The sequence below is a fragment of the Manis javanica genome, chromosome 11 (assembly GCF_040802235.1).
Source record: "Manis javanica isolate MJ-LG chromosome 11, MJ_LKY, whole genome shotgun sequence".
Taxonomy (NCBI): Eukaryota; Metazoa; Chordata; class Mammalia; order Pholidota; family Manidae; genus Manis; species Manis javanica.
Window position 1 is genome coordinate 94199274 of NC_133166.1, and position 17355 is coordinate 94216628.

The 17355-nt window shown below is 36.0% G+C and overlaps 1 protein-coding gene across 3 annotated transcripts in view; it reads left to right on the forward strand.

Moving 5' to 3' along the window:
* Positions 1-17355, forward strand: part of PLA2G4A (phospholipase A2 group IVA) — a 169665-nt gene that overhangs the window by 114870 nt on the left and 37440 nt on the right. For all 3 annotated transcript variants that reach the window (XM_037009886.2, XM_017681139.3, XM_037009887.2), the window contains 5 exons: positions 1991-2127; positions 9257-9479; positions 10192-10306; positions 16242-16379; positions 16467-16559. In XM_037009886.2, the coding sequence (XP_036865781.1) occupies positions 1991-2127; positions 9257-9479; positions 10192-10306; positions 16242-16379; positions 16467-16559 (706 nt within the window). The remainder of the gene's footprint in view (positions 1-1990; positions 2128-9256; positions 9480-10191; positions 10307-16241; positions 16380-16466; positions 16560-17355) is intronic.

The following is a 17355-nucleotide window of genomic DNA, read 5'->3' on the forward strand; positions in this document are numbered from 1 at the left end:
CTATCAATTCTTGTTCCCCTTCAGACTGTAAACCCTGAAGGGCAGGCAGTTTGAACTCCCTGTAGTGGGGTTCCTCAGTGTGAATGAGCAGGTGTGGGCTTCCCAGGGTTGGAGTTTTCGCAGGTGACGTAGTGGTGTGGCATGCGAATGGCCAAAGGATAAACCAGAGCTGGAACCTGCTCCGGAAGGATGTCTAGGAGGCCCTGACTTTAGTGACCAGGTCATCCACTAGGAGGCAAACAGCTACTGAAGAGCAGAGTCCCCAGGGCAGCAGGCTTGGGGAGCAGCAAACTGTAGCACGTGTGTCAGGGGCAAGGAGGAGGCTTAGGGGACAGGTGCTGGGTGTGCTGAAGGGGGTACTGGTTGTTTTACAAATGAAATGGGCCTTATGCAAAGATTATTTGGCTTAAGAGGCCAGGGGCCAAATGAAAACAAAATGTTAGTAACATTGATATATTTTAAATAAAGTTTTTTTTTTAATTTTTGTATGTGAAATTATGGCTACCCTGGCAAAATTATAAACAGGTTGAAATGAGATGAATATATGCTACTTTTTGTAAATTTCATGAAGCAAACCATGTCAGTGAGTCCCTTCCTTTTGTGTACAAAGGTGTGGTCTCAGTTTCTGATCAGAAATGGACTGGAGAGCACCTTGGGAGGGCAAGCATTGGCTACAGGGTGATGGGGAGGCAAAGCTCACTGAAGAACTTTCCATTTATACAGCCAGGGCAGCCCTTGGTGATATTGTGAAGATCGGTGAAACTCAGTCATTGCCATCTTTGCTTTCAGCCACTAATCAAAAAATGGGTGCTAATATGTAAAGACCTAGGGTGCATGAAACAGCAGTCTAAAGCCTCAACAGTTTTAATAGTGGGACAAATGCTGTGATATGCTCATTTACTCTTTAAAAATTCAGTGCTATTTTGGCTTTTATTATTGTTGCTCTCTTTTATACTTAAGGTTGGCTTTCTAATTTTCAACTCAGCTTCTCCAAACCCTTTTCTAAGTTGGTGGGAATAGCCAGTTGAAGGTTGCAAAACTAGGTGTTGGCCACGTCCTTGCAGGTATGTTCAGGTATTTGAGCTCTGTGCTTTGGGATGTGGGGGTGGCTGGCACTGCGGAAAACTGACTCTCAGCAAAGCAGAGAAAGAAAGGGGTTTGACTCCTGACTCTGCCATTTATTGGTTCCATGACCCTGAACAAGTTTTCTAGGTCTTACTTCCAAGTGCCTCGGTATCCTCACCTGTAAAATGGAAACCTCCGAGGGATTTTATGAAAATTAAATGAGACAATTTCTGTAAATTGCTAAGAACAGTTCCTACCAGAGAGTAAGAGTCCAACCAATGTCATCCATTCCTATTTTTATTGTTGTTGTAATTATTATTACATTTCTGCCTAACTTAAATAAACTAGATTCCCCAGATCCAGTTGCGATGCCTGAAACATAGAGTCCACGTAATCAGATTTATTGAGTTAAAAAATACATAAGTCCTGTTAAGTTGATTAAGTTCTTTTTTATAGCTCAAATGATAGTATATGTTTTGAATGAGTCAGCATAAAGTAACAGTAAGAATTCTAGACTGAGAAGGAAAGGTGCTTACTTACTACAGATCACCAGCTTATAGATCTTGTGGAAGCAATATCATCCTTTCAGAACTTGCATCTGCAGAGTGAGCAAATGCTTTTTGCTCACCTTAAAAGATCTTTGAAAGAATCAATTAGGAAAAGTACACCTGAACATAAGCCAAGAACTGCAAAGGGTCAGGTAAATATAGAAGATTATTTTTGTTGTTATTAAATAGAGTTGGTTGGTCATTTTAATAATGTCTTCTTACTAATAGACATTAATTCTTGATTTTCTTATAGGAAACATGATGAGTGAAGTTAAAATTCTTGATTAGCAAATGTGGAGCTTCGTAACAATTGAAACCAGAAGGAAGTCCTTTTTATGATTTTCCTTTACCAACGATCTCTTGTTTCTCCATTCCAGGTGCCTGTCGTAGCCATACTGGGCTCAGGCGGAGGCTTCCGAGCCATGGTAGGATTTTCTGGTGTGATGAAGGCCCTGTATGAATCAGGCATTTTAGATTGTACCACCTATGTTGCTGGTCTTTCTGGATCCACGTGGCAAGTATACATTTTAAACATTAGTCGATCATCCTAAATATTTAACATTTATCTACCTGAACATTAAGAAAGAAAAGGGGATTCAGAAAGTCCAACTTTAACTTCAAATTACTGAAATGTTCCAACTTGATGCAATAATCATTTTCTTGAAAGTGTTTTTTAAGCCAAATTCATGTCTTTAATGATTTTTGTCAAAAATTAAGTCTGTTTGTAACTTAAAATGTGGTTAAACATAAAATAAAAAAAGATCAATTGAAATTATTCTATATAAATATTGCAGAAGTAGAATAACATACCCCACCCATAATTAATCTTCCTATAATTTGCTGATTTGTAATCTTGAAGTGAACATGTCTAAGTGTACGTGATTCACTAGGTATTCATTTTCTTCTTTAGGGCAAATAGAATGAAAGGCAATGTACAAACCTTAACATACAGAAAAAGGAAAACAACTTTTGATAGCAGAAATGCAATGAATCTCATGGATTTGTATCTAATTAATTATGAAAATCCTTTAAATGTATTTAGGCTCATCTAAATTTGGATAGACATCTGTATATATAATATTTGTATACTGTCGATTTGCCTTTTCAAAAATGATTTGTAAAACATTTGGAAAGAAGCTACTACATACATTTTGGCTTGTCTACCTCATATAAGCACATGGAAAATCAAATATTAGCCCTTGCTCAGATATCTCAAATAAGAGTATCACATTATTACAAAATGTCTGACTTTGATTTATAAGGCTTTTTAGTCACCAGCCATGTTAACACTCTTCTATCATATTACGTATGTCTAGCATTTCAGAATTTCTGTGCCTTCTCATCCTGTGAGATAGACATGAGTTTTCTCATTTTTCAACTAAAGAAAATTTGACTCAGAAACCAAGTGATGTGTCTAAGACCACTAGCAGAGTCAGTATATAAACACAGATTTTCGATTTCCTATTCAAGGAGTCTTTCAACTAAACCACAACCTTCTCTTGGAAAGCGATATACTCCATGTAGAGTCATATTTGAAGAATCTATAGTTTCTTAAAAGTTCAAACCAGATTCTTTAGCTATAAAATAACCCAGAAGTGTGGTTATCACCTTCTTTGCATGTACCCTCAAAATGACTTATCTCTTTTGAAAGAAGGGTGTAACCCATCATTATTCTTTCCCTTGAAGGAAAGAGCAGGCATCTGCCTGTTTAATGAGTAATGTGATGGAAAAACTTGGACCCTTAGATTAATTAGCCTACTCAAGCATTCTGTGATGCCTCTTCGGGTGATTTTCTCTCTCCACACCCACTATTTGTTAGATCCCCGTGGTCCATCACTGACTTACGCATTGCAAAAACCTACTTTCTTAAACTCATCTAATAAAGAATGACCAGGTGTAATCTGGGGTACTGATTTGGGGAATAATAGTGTGTGTTTGGATTTAATTAGAGCTACAGTCATTGCTTGGGTTATAGATTTGGAAAACATCTTACTTTCTCTTATGGTTCTGAAGATAAGTCCTGAAAAATGTAATTAAGACAATTTTAAATGTTACAGGCCAATCATTTAAAGATTATAGGCCCCACATTTATGTATACATAAACATCTGTTCTATCCTTCAATGTCTCATTTCCTCAAAGATTAGCCTTCTCTTATTTCTTCCATTTCCTATAAGGTCACTCAATTAACAATTCTATATTCACTGTAATTTTCAAAATTAAGGGTATCTTTTGAAGTTCTTATTCTCTTCTACTTTTTTGGGGGAGTAAAGGAAGATAAGGTTGGGGGTTGAGATATTTCATACATAAAATTGTTTCTCTTTCAAATTACTCCTACCATGCCTTCTGTTTTTAGTTCATCTTCTCTGATTCCTCTCTTTTCCATATAGTCTTTACTACTTCCACTGCTTTTCTCCTTAATGTGAATTTTCCACCCGGACCTCCTTTTGGTTCTATTATATTGGTTATTTTCCTTGGTAATTTCACCAACTTCTACCACTTCAGTTATTACCCCAATAATTCAATTTGTGGAACTCTCAACTGTCCCAAAAGTTAATGATCCAAAAAAGGGAAGAAAACATGAATGAACATTGCAAAGAAGTCATCAGAGAAGAGAATCAAGTAAAAGATGAGTCCCAGAGGTCAAGGGTAGACAGTGCTTCAAGATATACTGGGTATTTTAATAGAGGGAAAATCTGTGAGAAGCTTAGCTTGGAACTGGCTTTGGAGATGTTTAATGGATTTAGCAAGAATCACTAGGTAAAGTAAATAAAAGAAGCTTTTGATCATGAAATTGCAGATAAGAGGTGAACAGAGGTGAGAGGAAGACAGGTGGGAAAGTGCACCTGGTAGAAGCTGACTATTATTTCAACAAGGGACCAGGGAAGGGCTTCTGTTTTGTTTTATTTTCAGGATTTAGGAGACTTGAGCATTTATGTAGAAGTCTGAGGTGAAGGAAATAGTGTAGAGGAATAGATGGAAGATAAAAAAGTAGTTGGATCATGGATAGGAAAAGATTCAGGCAGAGACAGGAAAGGACAAGATAAAAAGCTCAAGTGAAGCCTTAGACATTTCCTGAGGCAGAAGAAAAGGTGATAGGATGATTCCTAACAGTTCTCTCTTGAAAAGTGTGAGAAGGTAAAAAGTTCAAAGGAAGGAATTTGGAAACATGTGGAAAAACAAGTTACACTCCTGTGTTGTGTTAAGTTTTTATATTCTACCGATACATGACCATTACTTGACACAAATGAGGTCATATGGAAATATCTGGAGAAGCCCTGGACCTCCCAGGCAGTTTTCTGTGATCACAGAAGAGAATTTTATGTAGAGTAAATGCTTCACTTGTAACTGCTGCTACCTTTATGGGAATTATTTCTGAAGTTATTTTTGGATGATATTTGTGATTCATTAAATATAAGGATTTATCCTGCTAGGAACACTGACAGTAGTGACCTGGGAGAACCATGAAGGTGATCCTGTGTTCTCTAACTCAGCACAGCTGCCTTCCTCATCTGTAGTACAGCTGTCCATTCTTAGTACCGTAGGAGATATTGGCTATTAACTGCCAGGTTTGGATGGCACTACCAGCTAAAGAAGAACAGCTCTGCATCTATAGGCAAATAGGCCTAATTCATTAAACTGACGAAAATGGAATACAACAGTGAGAACTTTCAGTTTAACAGTCTAGAAAGAATTCCTGGAACATTGAAAAATGAAACAATTTTAACATAAATTGTTGCATAAGAGGTGATAGGCTAAAGGGTCAGATTATCTCAGAGAAAATGTGGTCTTTGTCGTGAGGACTGTGCTTGTCTTGTTCGCTAATGAATCTGTCCCACTTACCACATGTTTACTGACCTAATGAAGATTTGCATAAGGAATGGAATTTTTTGGGGAAAATTAATCTGGGGATTTCTTTACAGTTTTAGGGTATTTGGTTGACAAATGTCAAGGGTCTTCTCAAATCATTCCAAATCTTATTGCATATGAGAATCACTTCTGGTACATTTTTAAGCACAGAAATTCTAAATGTTTACACCTGAAGATTCTGATATGGTAAGTCCTGGCATACCAGGCACTGATATATATTTTTTTATTAAGGTATGATTGATATATACTCTTATGAAGGTTTCACATGAAAAAAACAATGTGGTTACTACATTTACCCATATTATCAAGTCCCCACCCACACCCCAATGCAGTCACTGTCCATCAGTGCAGCAAGATGCCATAGATCCACTATGTGCCTTCTCTGTGCTACACTGTTCTCCCTGCCAGGCACTGATATTTTAAAACATTGACTGACTTGGAGGCAGAGACTAAACTGAGAATTTCTTGCTCTTCATCATGATTTAGCTTTTAAAATTTCACACTTAACCTAAAAAGCTTTCACATGGAGAGAATGAGGTATCCCCTTGTATAAATATACTGAAAAATTAGAGGCCAATATTTTTAGATGTATAGAGAAATAAATTGAAGACCCTTTCATTTGTTAATTAACTATAGAATCTCTACTGTGTCTAAGTCAGGTTTTGAAACTTGATTGGTATATTCAGGAGTCATTTATTGTTAAAAAGATGAAAATTAAGATTTAATTATGAAGTTGCAAATATGTATGTGCTTTAGGTGGTGGTATGTCCAGAGAATCCAGTAATGGCTGAATACTGCCTTGGTACAACCAAGGAAACTACGAAAACTGAGAAAAGCCATTTAGGAAAACTGGCCTTTGCCTGCAACTTCATCTTTAGCTCTCACCAAAGCCAAAAATCTAAGTCTTGGATGTCACCACAATGACATGATGAAAAATCTGCCCACCTCACCCTTGTGAATTCTAAGGAATATGGATTCATACATGCTGAGCAAGAAGAGACCATTAGCCCAATGCCAATGGTTGAGGTATTTTAATTCTTTCTGTTTTTCATTAGGGCTTGTATTCTCCAAGCCAACTGCTTCATGAGGAGGGAAGAAGGAGAGAGAGAAAGGGAGAGAGAGAGAGGCTCCCTGAGTGAATGAGTTCACTTCAAACTCTATGGAAAAGAAATGGACTACAACCATTCCATAAGGGAGAAAAAAAAAAAGAGAATTGGGCTGATATCTGTATATATATTTTGACCCATTAAAAAGACCTACTTCTGAAACTGTAGCACAGAATCCCAGCTTTTGAGCAAACCCCCAACACCAGAGAAAGGATTTTCTTGACCTAGGTCTGATGGCTAGCATTTGGAGGAAGGGAAGAGAAGAGAAGGGCCATCAGATCTTCCCAGAGGTAATCCATGGGGCAGAGGTACTTGATAGAATCATAAGATGACTCATTTAAAGACCAGCTAAATATAGATGGAGGAGGGAGGTCTTAAGTAATGTAAATGAGATCTGAGTAATTGCATCATTCTGCAGAACAGTTAGAAATGACAACTTCCAATAGCAGAATGATCGTATCATTTCCTTTTCACCTACCCTTTAAAAACAAATCATTCTGTGTCTACATCGACTTCTACTGACATTCACTGTTCATTTGCTTCTTTTCCTTATTTTTATCTGCTTCATTAACAAAAGGATTTAATACGTCTTATAAAGTAAAACTGGATTGTATACAATAAAGTTAGAAGTGGAAAATAAGTTTAAAAATATATAACTAGAAATTAGATTAAAAGTTCATGATAACATAGCTTTGGGAGGAATGAGGCACAAGCTTGGATTTAAGCTTTCTGGAATTCCAGGCAAAATCCAAACTATGTAAAGTTGCATAATACATGTTTTTAACACAGGCAACCCAATAGTCCATGGAAGTAGAAACTATTCTTGTTAATAACACTGGTAAAGAACTTAGTGCTCTTATGAAGAGTTAAGTGTATCCAGAATTGACCACGTAGAGATATAAAAGGATATTTTATTTCCCTATTTTTATTATGTCCTTAAATATGAACCAATATCATTCTGACAGTATATGCATTTATTGAAAAGTATGATGAGGTCCAGAAAATGGGACTTTCTTTAGTGATCTAAATGAATCATGTGGTAGACTTTGGAGTAATTACAGGAATGCGTGGACTCTGTCTAAACTGTATTTTTTGTCAATATTTGGTGATTATACCAGCTTGAGTTCAGAGTAGATTTACTTGATTTATCTTTATCACATGTTTGTGGGAAATGTTAGGAATTTAATTTGTATAATAAAAAATCTTTGAAGAATTTTTAAATTTTTTTGTAGAGTATGTGTTCCATCTTAGTCCTATCATCACCTTCCATTTATTAATGTACAATTATTCTTAATTTGTCTCCAAAGAACTATGAATCCAAAAAGAAATTCTGATCTGATGTGAAGTGGGAATGGTGTGGTACCAAAGAATAGAAATCTTAATTAGAAGATTTTAAAATTAAATTCTGGTTCTTCTGTTATTAATTGGGGAATTGTGACCATGTTATTTTAAGTTCATCAATCCTTTCTTTCCTTATCTTTGTAATAGAAGAAAGAAATGAAAGCTATTGCAAGTCTTCCAAAATGACATCTGTGAGCAGTTAACCAGCTCAGTCCTAGAACCTAGCAGACACCCAAAAGGAGTTAGTTTTCTCCTTCCCTGAATGGAAGAAAAACTATTACGATAGGCATTTTGACTTGAATGTCAAGGAGCCAGGAGATTTAGATATGTGCACTTTTCTCTTTGATTGGATGAAATAGTGGAATATTTATTTCTTTCATTATTTTGTTCTCTTGGCCCAACAGTCCAAAAAACTGTTTGCCATATGCCAGGCGTTCGCTAGTCATTGAGGCTAAAAAAGGATGAATGAGCAAAGCTTTCCCTGCAATAGGTCACAATTTACTTACTAAGGGAGACAGATCAGTAAACTAATAATTAACATTCAGCGTGGGAGCTGTACTACTAGAGATACTGGTTCACAGGAAGGAAGGTGGGAATTGAATGTCTATTGCCGAAACATCAAATATTTAGGTGATTTGGTGGTTTCTACTATCAATTGATGTAGCCAAAAGGCTGGTGGCCAAGATACTTCCAGAAGAAAGCATTTACCTTAAGGACCTATTCTTTTCCAGGATTTCACCATCAGATTTGTGCACTCACAAGTTCAAAGACCTACACTTGGCATGGTGTGGGATGCTGCCTAGTTGACCAGTGGGTAGTAAAAAAAAAAATAACAAACACATTTTTCAGGAGAATTAGGCATTCGCAACAGTTTGGACAGCACATCTTCTATCTGTAGAAACTCATCATGGAAAGCCACATTATCAGATTTTTTGAGTCACGTTATCAGATTCCCTGACTAGTATATCCAGACAAATCAGTTTATTTACATGACTCAGATGTGTTGTGTCATCAGTCTCTGATAAAATCTTAGAGGGGTAGCATTCCCAGAAACTAGACAATAATAGGCCTGATAGGACATCGTCTCCTCTGGGTGGGAAGTCCAATGTTTCCTCTGAAACTTCCCCTTTATTTTACTTCCATTGTAGACCCACTCCCTTCTGACTGATGCATTATTTCCTTAAATGGATTAATATCTTCAATCAAATAATGAAGTTAATCAACTTTTTCTATGATTATTTTTCTTATGACAGAGAGCACTTGCTTTCTTTGGAAATTGCTATCTGATGCCCATTGTCTTTACAGATTATCTTTTGTTTTCTTTATAGGTACATGTCAACCTTATATTCTCACCCTGATTTTCCAGAGAAAGGGCCAAAGGAAATTAATGAAGAGCTAATGAAGAATGTTAGCTACAACCCCCTTTTACTTCTCACACCACAGAAAATTAAAAGATATGCTGAGTCTTTATGGAAGAAGAAAAGCTCTGGACAGCCTGTCACGTTTACTGATATCTTTGGGATGTTAATTGGAGAAACACTAATTCACAATGTAAGCTATGGCTCAATTGGCAACCCTTCTAATACAAGTAGACCCTGTATATTGTAGTGTTTGAAATAAACAGAATATGATATACTTTGTAAGAGTTACTTGACTCAATTTATCCTATCAATGATGTATACTGACCTCCTCCCCACCAGCTGTAACTCCTATGCTCACTAATTCATTCTGACTAACAGTTTTGATGTGTAAGGAAGTGCTTTTGTTTCCCTTTTCTTTGGAAAGATATACATTTTAACCTTTAGCTGATGGTCATCTTTTTAGATAAGGAGGTGAGTGCAAGTAATATGTTAGTGGTAGAGGGAGAATGGAGAGGGCATGGAGTCTGCAAAGGAAATGAATCACATGGAACAAACCCATTTGACACATGACCCCAGTGTGACATTTCATCTGAAGATAAAGCGGGGGGAGATAGAGTCTGCGCCAGGGAATCCAGGGGCTAAATTCTTTCTGAGCTTCATAGCTGCCAAACCATCCTCCAGGGCAAATGTAGACACAGTCCCTAGAGTTATGGTTCTTTTAAGAATGGAGGTAATTACTTCCACAAGAGCTTGCTTTTTATTGTTTGTTATTCAGATTTCTAGAAGAAATAAGACTTACTTGTATTTTAAAACTTTAGTGCCTTGATTGAGAGTACTACTTTAGTTTTCTATCTCTATCTGTTTGTATATTTAAACCATTTCTTTCTTTCTTTTGGGTACAGAGAATGAACACTACTTTGAGTAGTTTGAAGGAAAAAGTCAGTACTGCCCAGTGCCCTTTACCTCTTTTCACTTGTCTCCACGTCAAACCTGATGTTTCAGAGCTGATGTTTGCAGGTATGTAATTTCCCTTTTCAGAACATTTCCTGGGACCTTTGAACTGTGGTTCTGAAATATTTTTTCTAGAGCAAGGTCATAAGCAATATCAGTTGCTTTCTTTACTATATTTCTATAACACAAAAACATTTGAAAACATAAAAAAATATTAAGCTAGATGATTTTCTGGTTTGTAGAGAATATTCCATTAAGGTAGTTACTAATAGATCCTCATTAAAATTCATGAAATAAAAAATAAGCTATACAAAAAAATCACAAATATTATCAATAATTTTCCATTTTAGTTAGCAAAATAGTGTGCCTAGGGGCTTTTAGGCAATGCAGATTCTTTTGCTTGCTGCTTATATTTTCATGAAATTGGGTAACACGATATATGTTTATCATTCAAAGTACTATTCTAATTTTTATAATTCAGCACCTATAAAGTACTGGCCTGTACTTGTGGCAGCTGGTGAACAAAATCCCCATTTTGTTAAACCTCAGATATAGACCTCTGCTTCTTCTATAGCTTTACTTCTTGTTTTGTGCTCTAAAAGTACGTGACATCTTACTTCTAGGGGTCTCTGCCAGTCCTAGCCTTCAGTGTGGTAGCATTTCTAACTGTGGATGGTAGGGCTCATTGCATTTTTAAGACAATTACCTCAGTGACATCAACCCCACCGTGAGCTTAAAAAATCATTGTGAGTGGTATGTAATTAACAGATTTATATCATTTTGCAGTTTTACCAACTGTCCCTTTTTCCCTGAATGGACTGTTCTCAGGCAAGAAGTTGAATAGTTTATAAAAAGTAGTGCACCTAGAATTCATTCATTCAACAAGTGTTTATCAATTTTATTGACTAAAATGTTTATCAGGTTTATGGTTTAGAAAGCACTTACCATGTTTATTAGCTTACTCAATTTTTTCTACAATCCAGGGAGGGAAGTATGTTTTTTGCTCTGCTTCACAGAAACAAAAATGAAACATCAGAAAAATTAAACGATCTGCACATTGTCACACAGAAAGTAAGCAGCAGAGCTGATAATTATTCTACTTATAAAAATACTGGCTTCCCTGATTGCTGACCACATCAAACGTAGTATGCCAGCTGCTAGGAGCGAACTGCGCTCCCCCACCACACCTGCTCCATAAGACCTTATAATCTGTCTGTGAAATCAACAATTGTTGAATAAGTTAAAGCACAAGAAAGAATAGAGTGGCACTAGGCACTGTTCCCTTCACCAAGTTATGTGACATCTTTTAGCTTCAGATTCCTCATTTGTTAGTTGAGGATGAGACTTTCCTCCCAGTATTTGCTAAATAAATGAGATAAACCATGTAAAGTACTTAAAACCGTGGCTGGCCCAAATTAAGTTTCTATTAATCTTAACAATTTGAGGGGTTGTATGAGAGCTATATGAGAAAAATCAGAGGTCTGGATCTTAAAGAGGAATGAGATTTGTATGTAAAAGGCAAATTTAACTATTGGATCGGGGGAGGGTAAGGCAATCAGTAAGAGCCTGCGGTAATGATCGCATGCTCATCAGCAATGAAGAGCCATGCCTTGATGGTCATGGAGTTAATAGAGAGAGTTGAGATTTTATCATGTATGAAAAGAGCATGTTGCTATGATGAAATTGTTTTGTTTGCATTTTAAAAAATTTTTTGCTTTCCTATAACTGTTGTCTTGTGAGGTTTTAGAATGTTTGGAAATAACCAATTTAATAGATACCACTAGCATGCTAGTTAAATCTGTGCATAGCCCAATAAGCCATCTTTTACCCCAGAAACCTTATCTAGTCAAACAAGCGTTAGACGAATTTGGAATCCTTGCCCTCCAACTGAAATACCTTGGGTGGGTCATGTAAAATTCCTGATTCTAATTTTCTTCATTATTTTTTAAAAAAAGATATTAGTAAAAATCAGGTTTCTTTTACAGAGCTATTAAGACAACCACATGAGATATGCATAAGAATGAATATGACAGAAAGACATAAAAATAAAATATTATTACTATTGTTATAGTTGTTACGGTATTTTCCTGTCTTTTTATTCTGTATTCTTAGTTGCCATTCTCAAAAGAAAATCTGAATAAAATAATTAAAGAACAAATAATATTTCAGCAAGTGAATATTTTGGATTTATTTAGTGAGAAAAGGCTGTTTAAAGTTCTTAGTAGTCTTTTGACTTGATTGTGTTTGAATTGGGCCATATGCCTAACTGCCTAACTGGGAATATTGTTACTGAGAAGAGAGATGCCCCATTGACCTTAATTGTTAAGTGTCTCTGATAAAGACGTTCAAGCTGTTTCTTCCAACAGAGTTGGAAAAAGCCATCAAACATTAGTTATGTGGATCTTGTACCCAGATAAGCCATTCAAAGGTGCATGTTATCAGGGTTCAAGTAGCTTGAGTTATGTGAAAAAAAAGAATGGAGACATGTCTATACTTTGTGCCTTTAAATTTTGCTTAGATTAGAAGTGGATATTCAGGGGGAAAAGTTGAATTGTGATGTGAATTATATTTTTAAAAGTCCAAGAACCAAATAGTTTAGCTTACAGAAGTTTTATCAACTTGACTTGAACAATAACAGAGGATGTTTTTCTTCCTTCTTAGAATAGTTTTAAACACTTTCCCTTTCTGAAGATTTTAAACAAATAAACATTGGTTGTTTAAACTGTTAAATATTTTTGATCCTTCCACTTTAGTACATTGCTGAGAGGATTTTAAAACTTTCATTTTCAAATTCCCATTGGTCAGAAATTTGCATTTACTGGACTCAACATCATGTAGGGTCTTAGACACTCTGGGAGTACTAATATAGTACTCTCCCTTAAGAAAGTTACAAACCCATTAACAAGAGAAAAATAAAACATTAAAAATAATGAACCACACACATAGAATACTATCACCTGTTGTAGTGTGTAAAACTGACACAGCAGAAAGAATCAGATTTATTATGATTGCAAGAAAGACTTCATGAGGTGATGCAACGCAGATTAAGGTTGAACCTGGAAAAATCTATGAGGTGGAGGTGACAAGTCATCTTTGTGTGAAAGAGCATGAAAACATGCTCAGAAGGGAAGCCAAAGAAAGGTTTTGGGGACCAGCAAAAAGAAACTAGCCTTCGTATGAACTGATGAAGGGTAGCTGGTATACTTGGGAAAACCATTAGTGCCAAGTATAGAAAGTCTTAAATTCCAGACAGCAATGTGTTTATTCGGTTATGATGATACTGGGAAATATCTGATATTTTGGGGTAGGGCAACAAAATTATGCAAAGAGTGTTTTTGAAAAAGTATTTTGGTGATTCATATGGGTACATCAGCAGGAAAGAAAGGTCCTGGGACTAGGGAGATATGGATAAGGAAAGAGAGGAGAAGACGAATGGGGGAGCCTGAAGGTTACCAGTGAGACGTGGAGATGGATGGATTTGATGTGAATGAAAGAGTGGTTTCAGTTTAAGCAATATTTTTTTTTCTGGGCTGTGAGAGCATGGTTTACAGAAACAGGTGAATTAGACTGGAAGGAAAGGTGATGAGTTCCATTCTAGGCAAGTATAATGGGATGTGAAGACAGCATATCCAACTGTAAGTGCACAACAGGAAGTTGGGAATGAGTAGATGGAGGTGCCAGAGAGGAGTTCAGGTTTGAAATGTGCAAGTCAACAGCAGAGGAATAATGTTCAAATCCTATCATGGCGAGTGCATCAGTAAGGATCGGAGAGCAAATATTACCCCCTGAGAATGTCTGTAATTACTGTGTGCACAAGCCACAACATTAATAAAGAAGAGATTGCTAGAAAAGTGGGAACCAGGAAGTTATGTTTCAATACCCATGATAAGGGTGTGAATTCAGAGATAGGAAATTACTTGTGTGGTATAGAAATTTTCCTAACAACCTCTGATTCATTGCTAGTCATGCCTCACTAACTCCACGTAAATCATTTAAAAATACACCACTTTCTGATGAAGGGCATATGTGCCGTTTGGCTTTGATTTGAAATGAATTATTTTATGTTCTTATCACAATTGTGATTTCATAACTTCCTTCACAAAACTGTAACGTTTTGATTTATCATGGACTAAACAATGAATATCCATCCACAGTTCCTTTCTAAAGCGTTGAGGCCAGATGTTTGGGAATTCACAGAATTTTAGATTTTAAAGTTAAAAAAATTAATACTGCAAATTACATAATACCCCATTGGGATATTATAATTAAATAGTGATTTCTCCAATAGAATGTATCAATGTTCACACCGAGTGGGAGAAATCAACATTAAGCCTCACATCATTTCAAGACTGGTTTTTCTGCTAAATGAGTTCAGTTCATGTTTTACCACCACATGAATGTCAAAAAGCACTTACAGATTTTGGAGTTAATGGATTTTGGATTACTGGGTAAGGAGCTGTAGACACATTATAATTTCAGAAAGTGAAAAACTGAAAGAAAAATAAAGGAGGGAAGAGGTTTATAGGTTAGGCGGGAGTGGACGGCGGTGGGACTTTACAAAGGATGGTCAACAAAGACTTAGAACTAAAGGTTAAGAAAGAGCAAGCGCTGTAGCTGCAGAAGGGAATAGCAAACAGAGGTGCTGAGTGGGAATAAACTTGACCTCTTTGAGGACATTAAGAGGACTTGTGGGGCTAAAGAGGAATAAGCAAGACAAACATGAGAGGAGATTGGTTAGGACATGTGGTCAGACTGGACCATCATGGAGCTCTGTCAGCTGCTTTTATTTTCAGGGTAATGGGAAGCCATTGGAAAGCTTCAGCTGTCATTAGTGTGCTCTGATTTACATTTAAAAAATGCATCTTGACTATACGGTGTCAGAAAGATTGGAAGGGAATAGAGAATAGACCATTTAGGAGGGTTTGTGGAGATCCAGGGGAGATGGTATAGCAGCTTGTAGCATTAAGGGCATGATGAACAAATAGATAAGTAGCCAGTTTCTCACCATATCTGATGACAGACAGAGCCTACAGACCTTGATTTTTGTTATGTGAGATACACGGGAGAGAGAATTATCAAGGATAATCCTGAAGTATGAATATATGAAAAACAGTACCATTTACCAAAAAAAGAGGAAGACTGAAAGAGTGGCTAGTGTCAAAAACCAGGAATTCTTTTGGGGATACAGTAAGATTCAGATAATTTTTAGACATAGTTATAGCTATGGGAATACATGAAATAAGAGTGGCTACCATTTATTGAGCAATTAAAATGTGCTATGCCTTCTAAGCATTTTATATTCCTTAACTCATTCAATCCTCACAAAAATTCTATAAACTGTCTACTGACTTTTATTCACATTTGACAGATTAGGCAATTAAAACACAGAGAATGCAAACAACCTACTTACTGAAGCTTGCTGTTAGTGAGCAGCAGACTGGGGTCTGAACCCAGGGCTCTGGTTCCAGAGCCTCTGCGCTTAGGAAGTACACTCTGCTGATCCTATTACCATGTGTTTATTAAGAAGGTCAGCATAGAAGTTTGCATTATAATATAGTGTGTGAGAATAATGGTTAGTAAGGAAAACTAAGGGAATGAAGAAAAGACAAACGTTAGAAAACACTTTCTTCCATTATAATAACCTGCTTGCACTATCAGAAAGAGTTTAATTTCTTTCATCTCCTTCGGGGATTTTATGTCTGAGTCAGCAGTTTCCAGTTTTCCATTCTTTAGAATTAAGATGTACTTTATGAATGATGTCTGAGTCTTTAAATTCGAAAAGGTATTCAATTTGTGCAAATTAAAAGGGACCTTTTGTGTTCTCATCTTACTCGTCTATGTTTTCCTCCCATAAATATAATAGGCCTTTGGTCAATTAAAAAAAATACTTTTAATGAATGAGTGAGAATCATTATGGCATTGCTGCAGCAATCTTTAATGGTACACATCTCTGTAATGTCTTTCTATTAATGGATTGTGTTCTTTTTTTAAATGCTTTCAGATTGGGTTGAATTTAGTCCCTATGAGATTGGCATGGCCAAGTATGGTACTTTCATGGCTCCTGACTTATTCGGAAGCAAATTTTTTATGGGAACAGTTGTGAAGAAATATGAGGAAAACCCCTTGCATTTCTTAATGGGTAAGTGATCAAAATCTACTATTAGTTTATTTGACTGTTTTAAATCTTGGTACATTCTAAATTATTCTGTTTTTGCTTTATTTTTAGGTGTCTGGGGCAGTGCCTTTTCTATATTGTTCAACAGAGTCTTGGGAGTTTCTGGTTCACAAAATAAAGGTTCCACAATGGAGGAAGAATTAGGTATTGTAAAAACATGTTTACAATGTAATAATTAAGCTACATTAATAAATTTCATTAATGTGTATGCATAGAAAATTAAATCATCATAAGCATTATAACTGTTCTAAAGTTATCAATAGCTTGGTTGAGTCAACCTACATATCTTATGTGTGTGTGTGTATATATATATATATATATATATATGTATATATATGTGTGTGTGTATATATATATATATGTATATATTACTTTTTAAGTATTATTCTGATATTGAAATTCATAAAAACTCTTGATTCCTAAGAATAACTTTTACTAGAGCATCTCCATTCCTTTTAGTCATTATACATATAAACATACTATTTGTGTTAGAGACTGGTCCTTTTATCAAATAAGAGTAGGTTTTTAAAGATTCGATTCATCCATAGTTGAATGGAATATGACACTTATTATAAATTTATTAGTTTATTTACCTTTTAAATACTAACTCACTAAGAACTGTGTTAGCTTCTGGCTAATGCATACCAGAAAGAAGGGAAAAATATTTCAAATCATACCTAGTAAATTAACACCAATGATTTTCCTTAAATCTAACTCATTAGCCCATAACAAATTACAAATAATATTCACAAAGCTTGAAAATCTCAACTGAAGACCAGTGATTTTCAGTCGTTGTAAGATGAATGCCATTGGGACATATGTTTCTTTGATGATTGAATGAGCTTTAGTGCAAATTAGACAAAACAGCCATTCGCTATATCAAAATGCCTCGCCACCGACATAATCAGTGTTGCATTTTGCTATTTTGGGTGGCACCCGG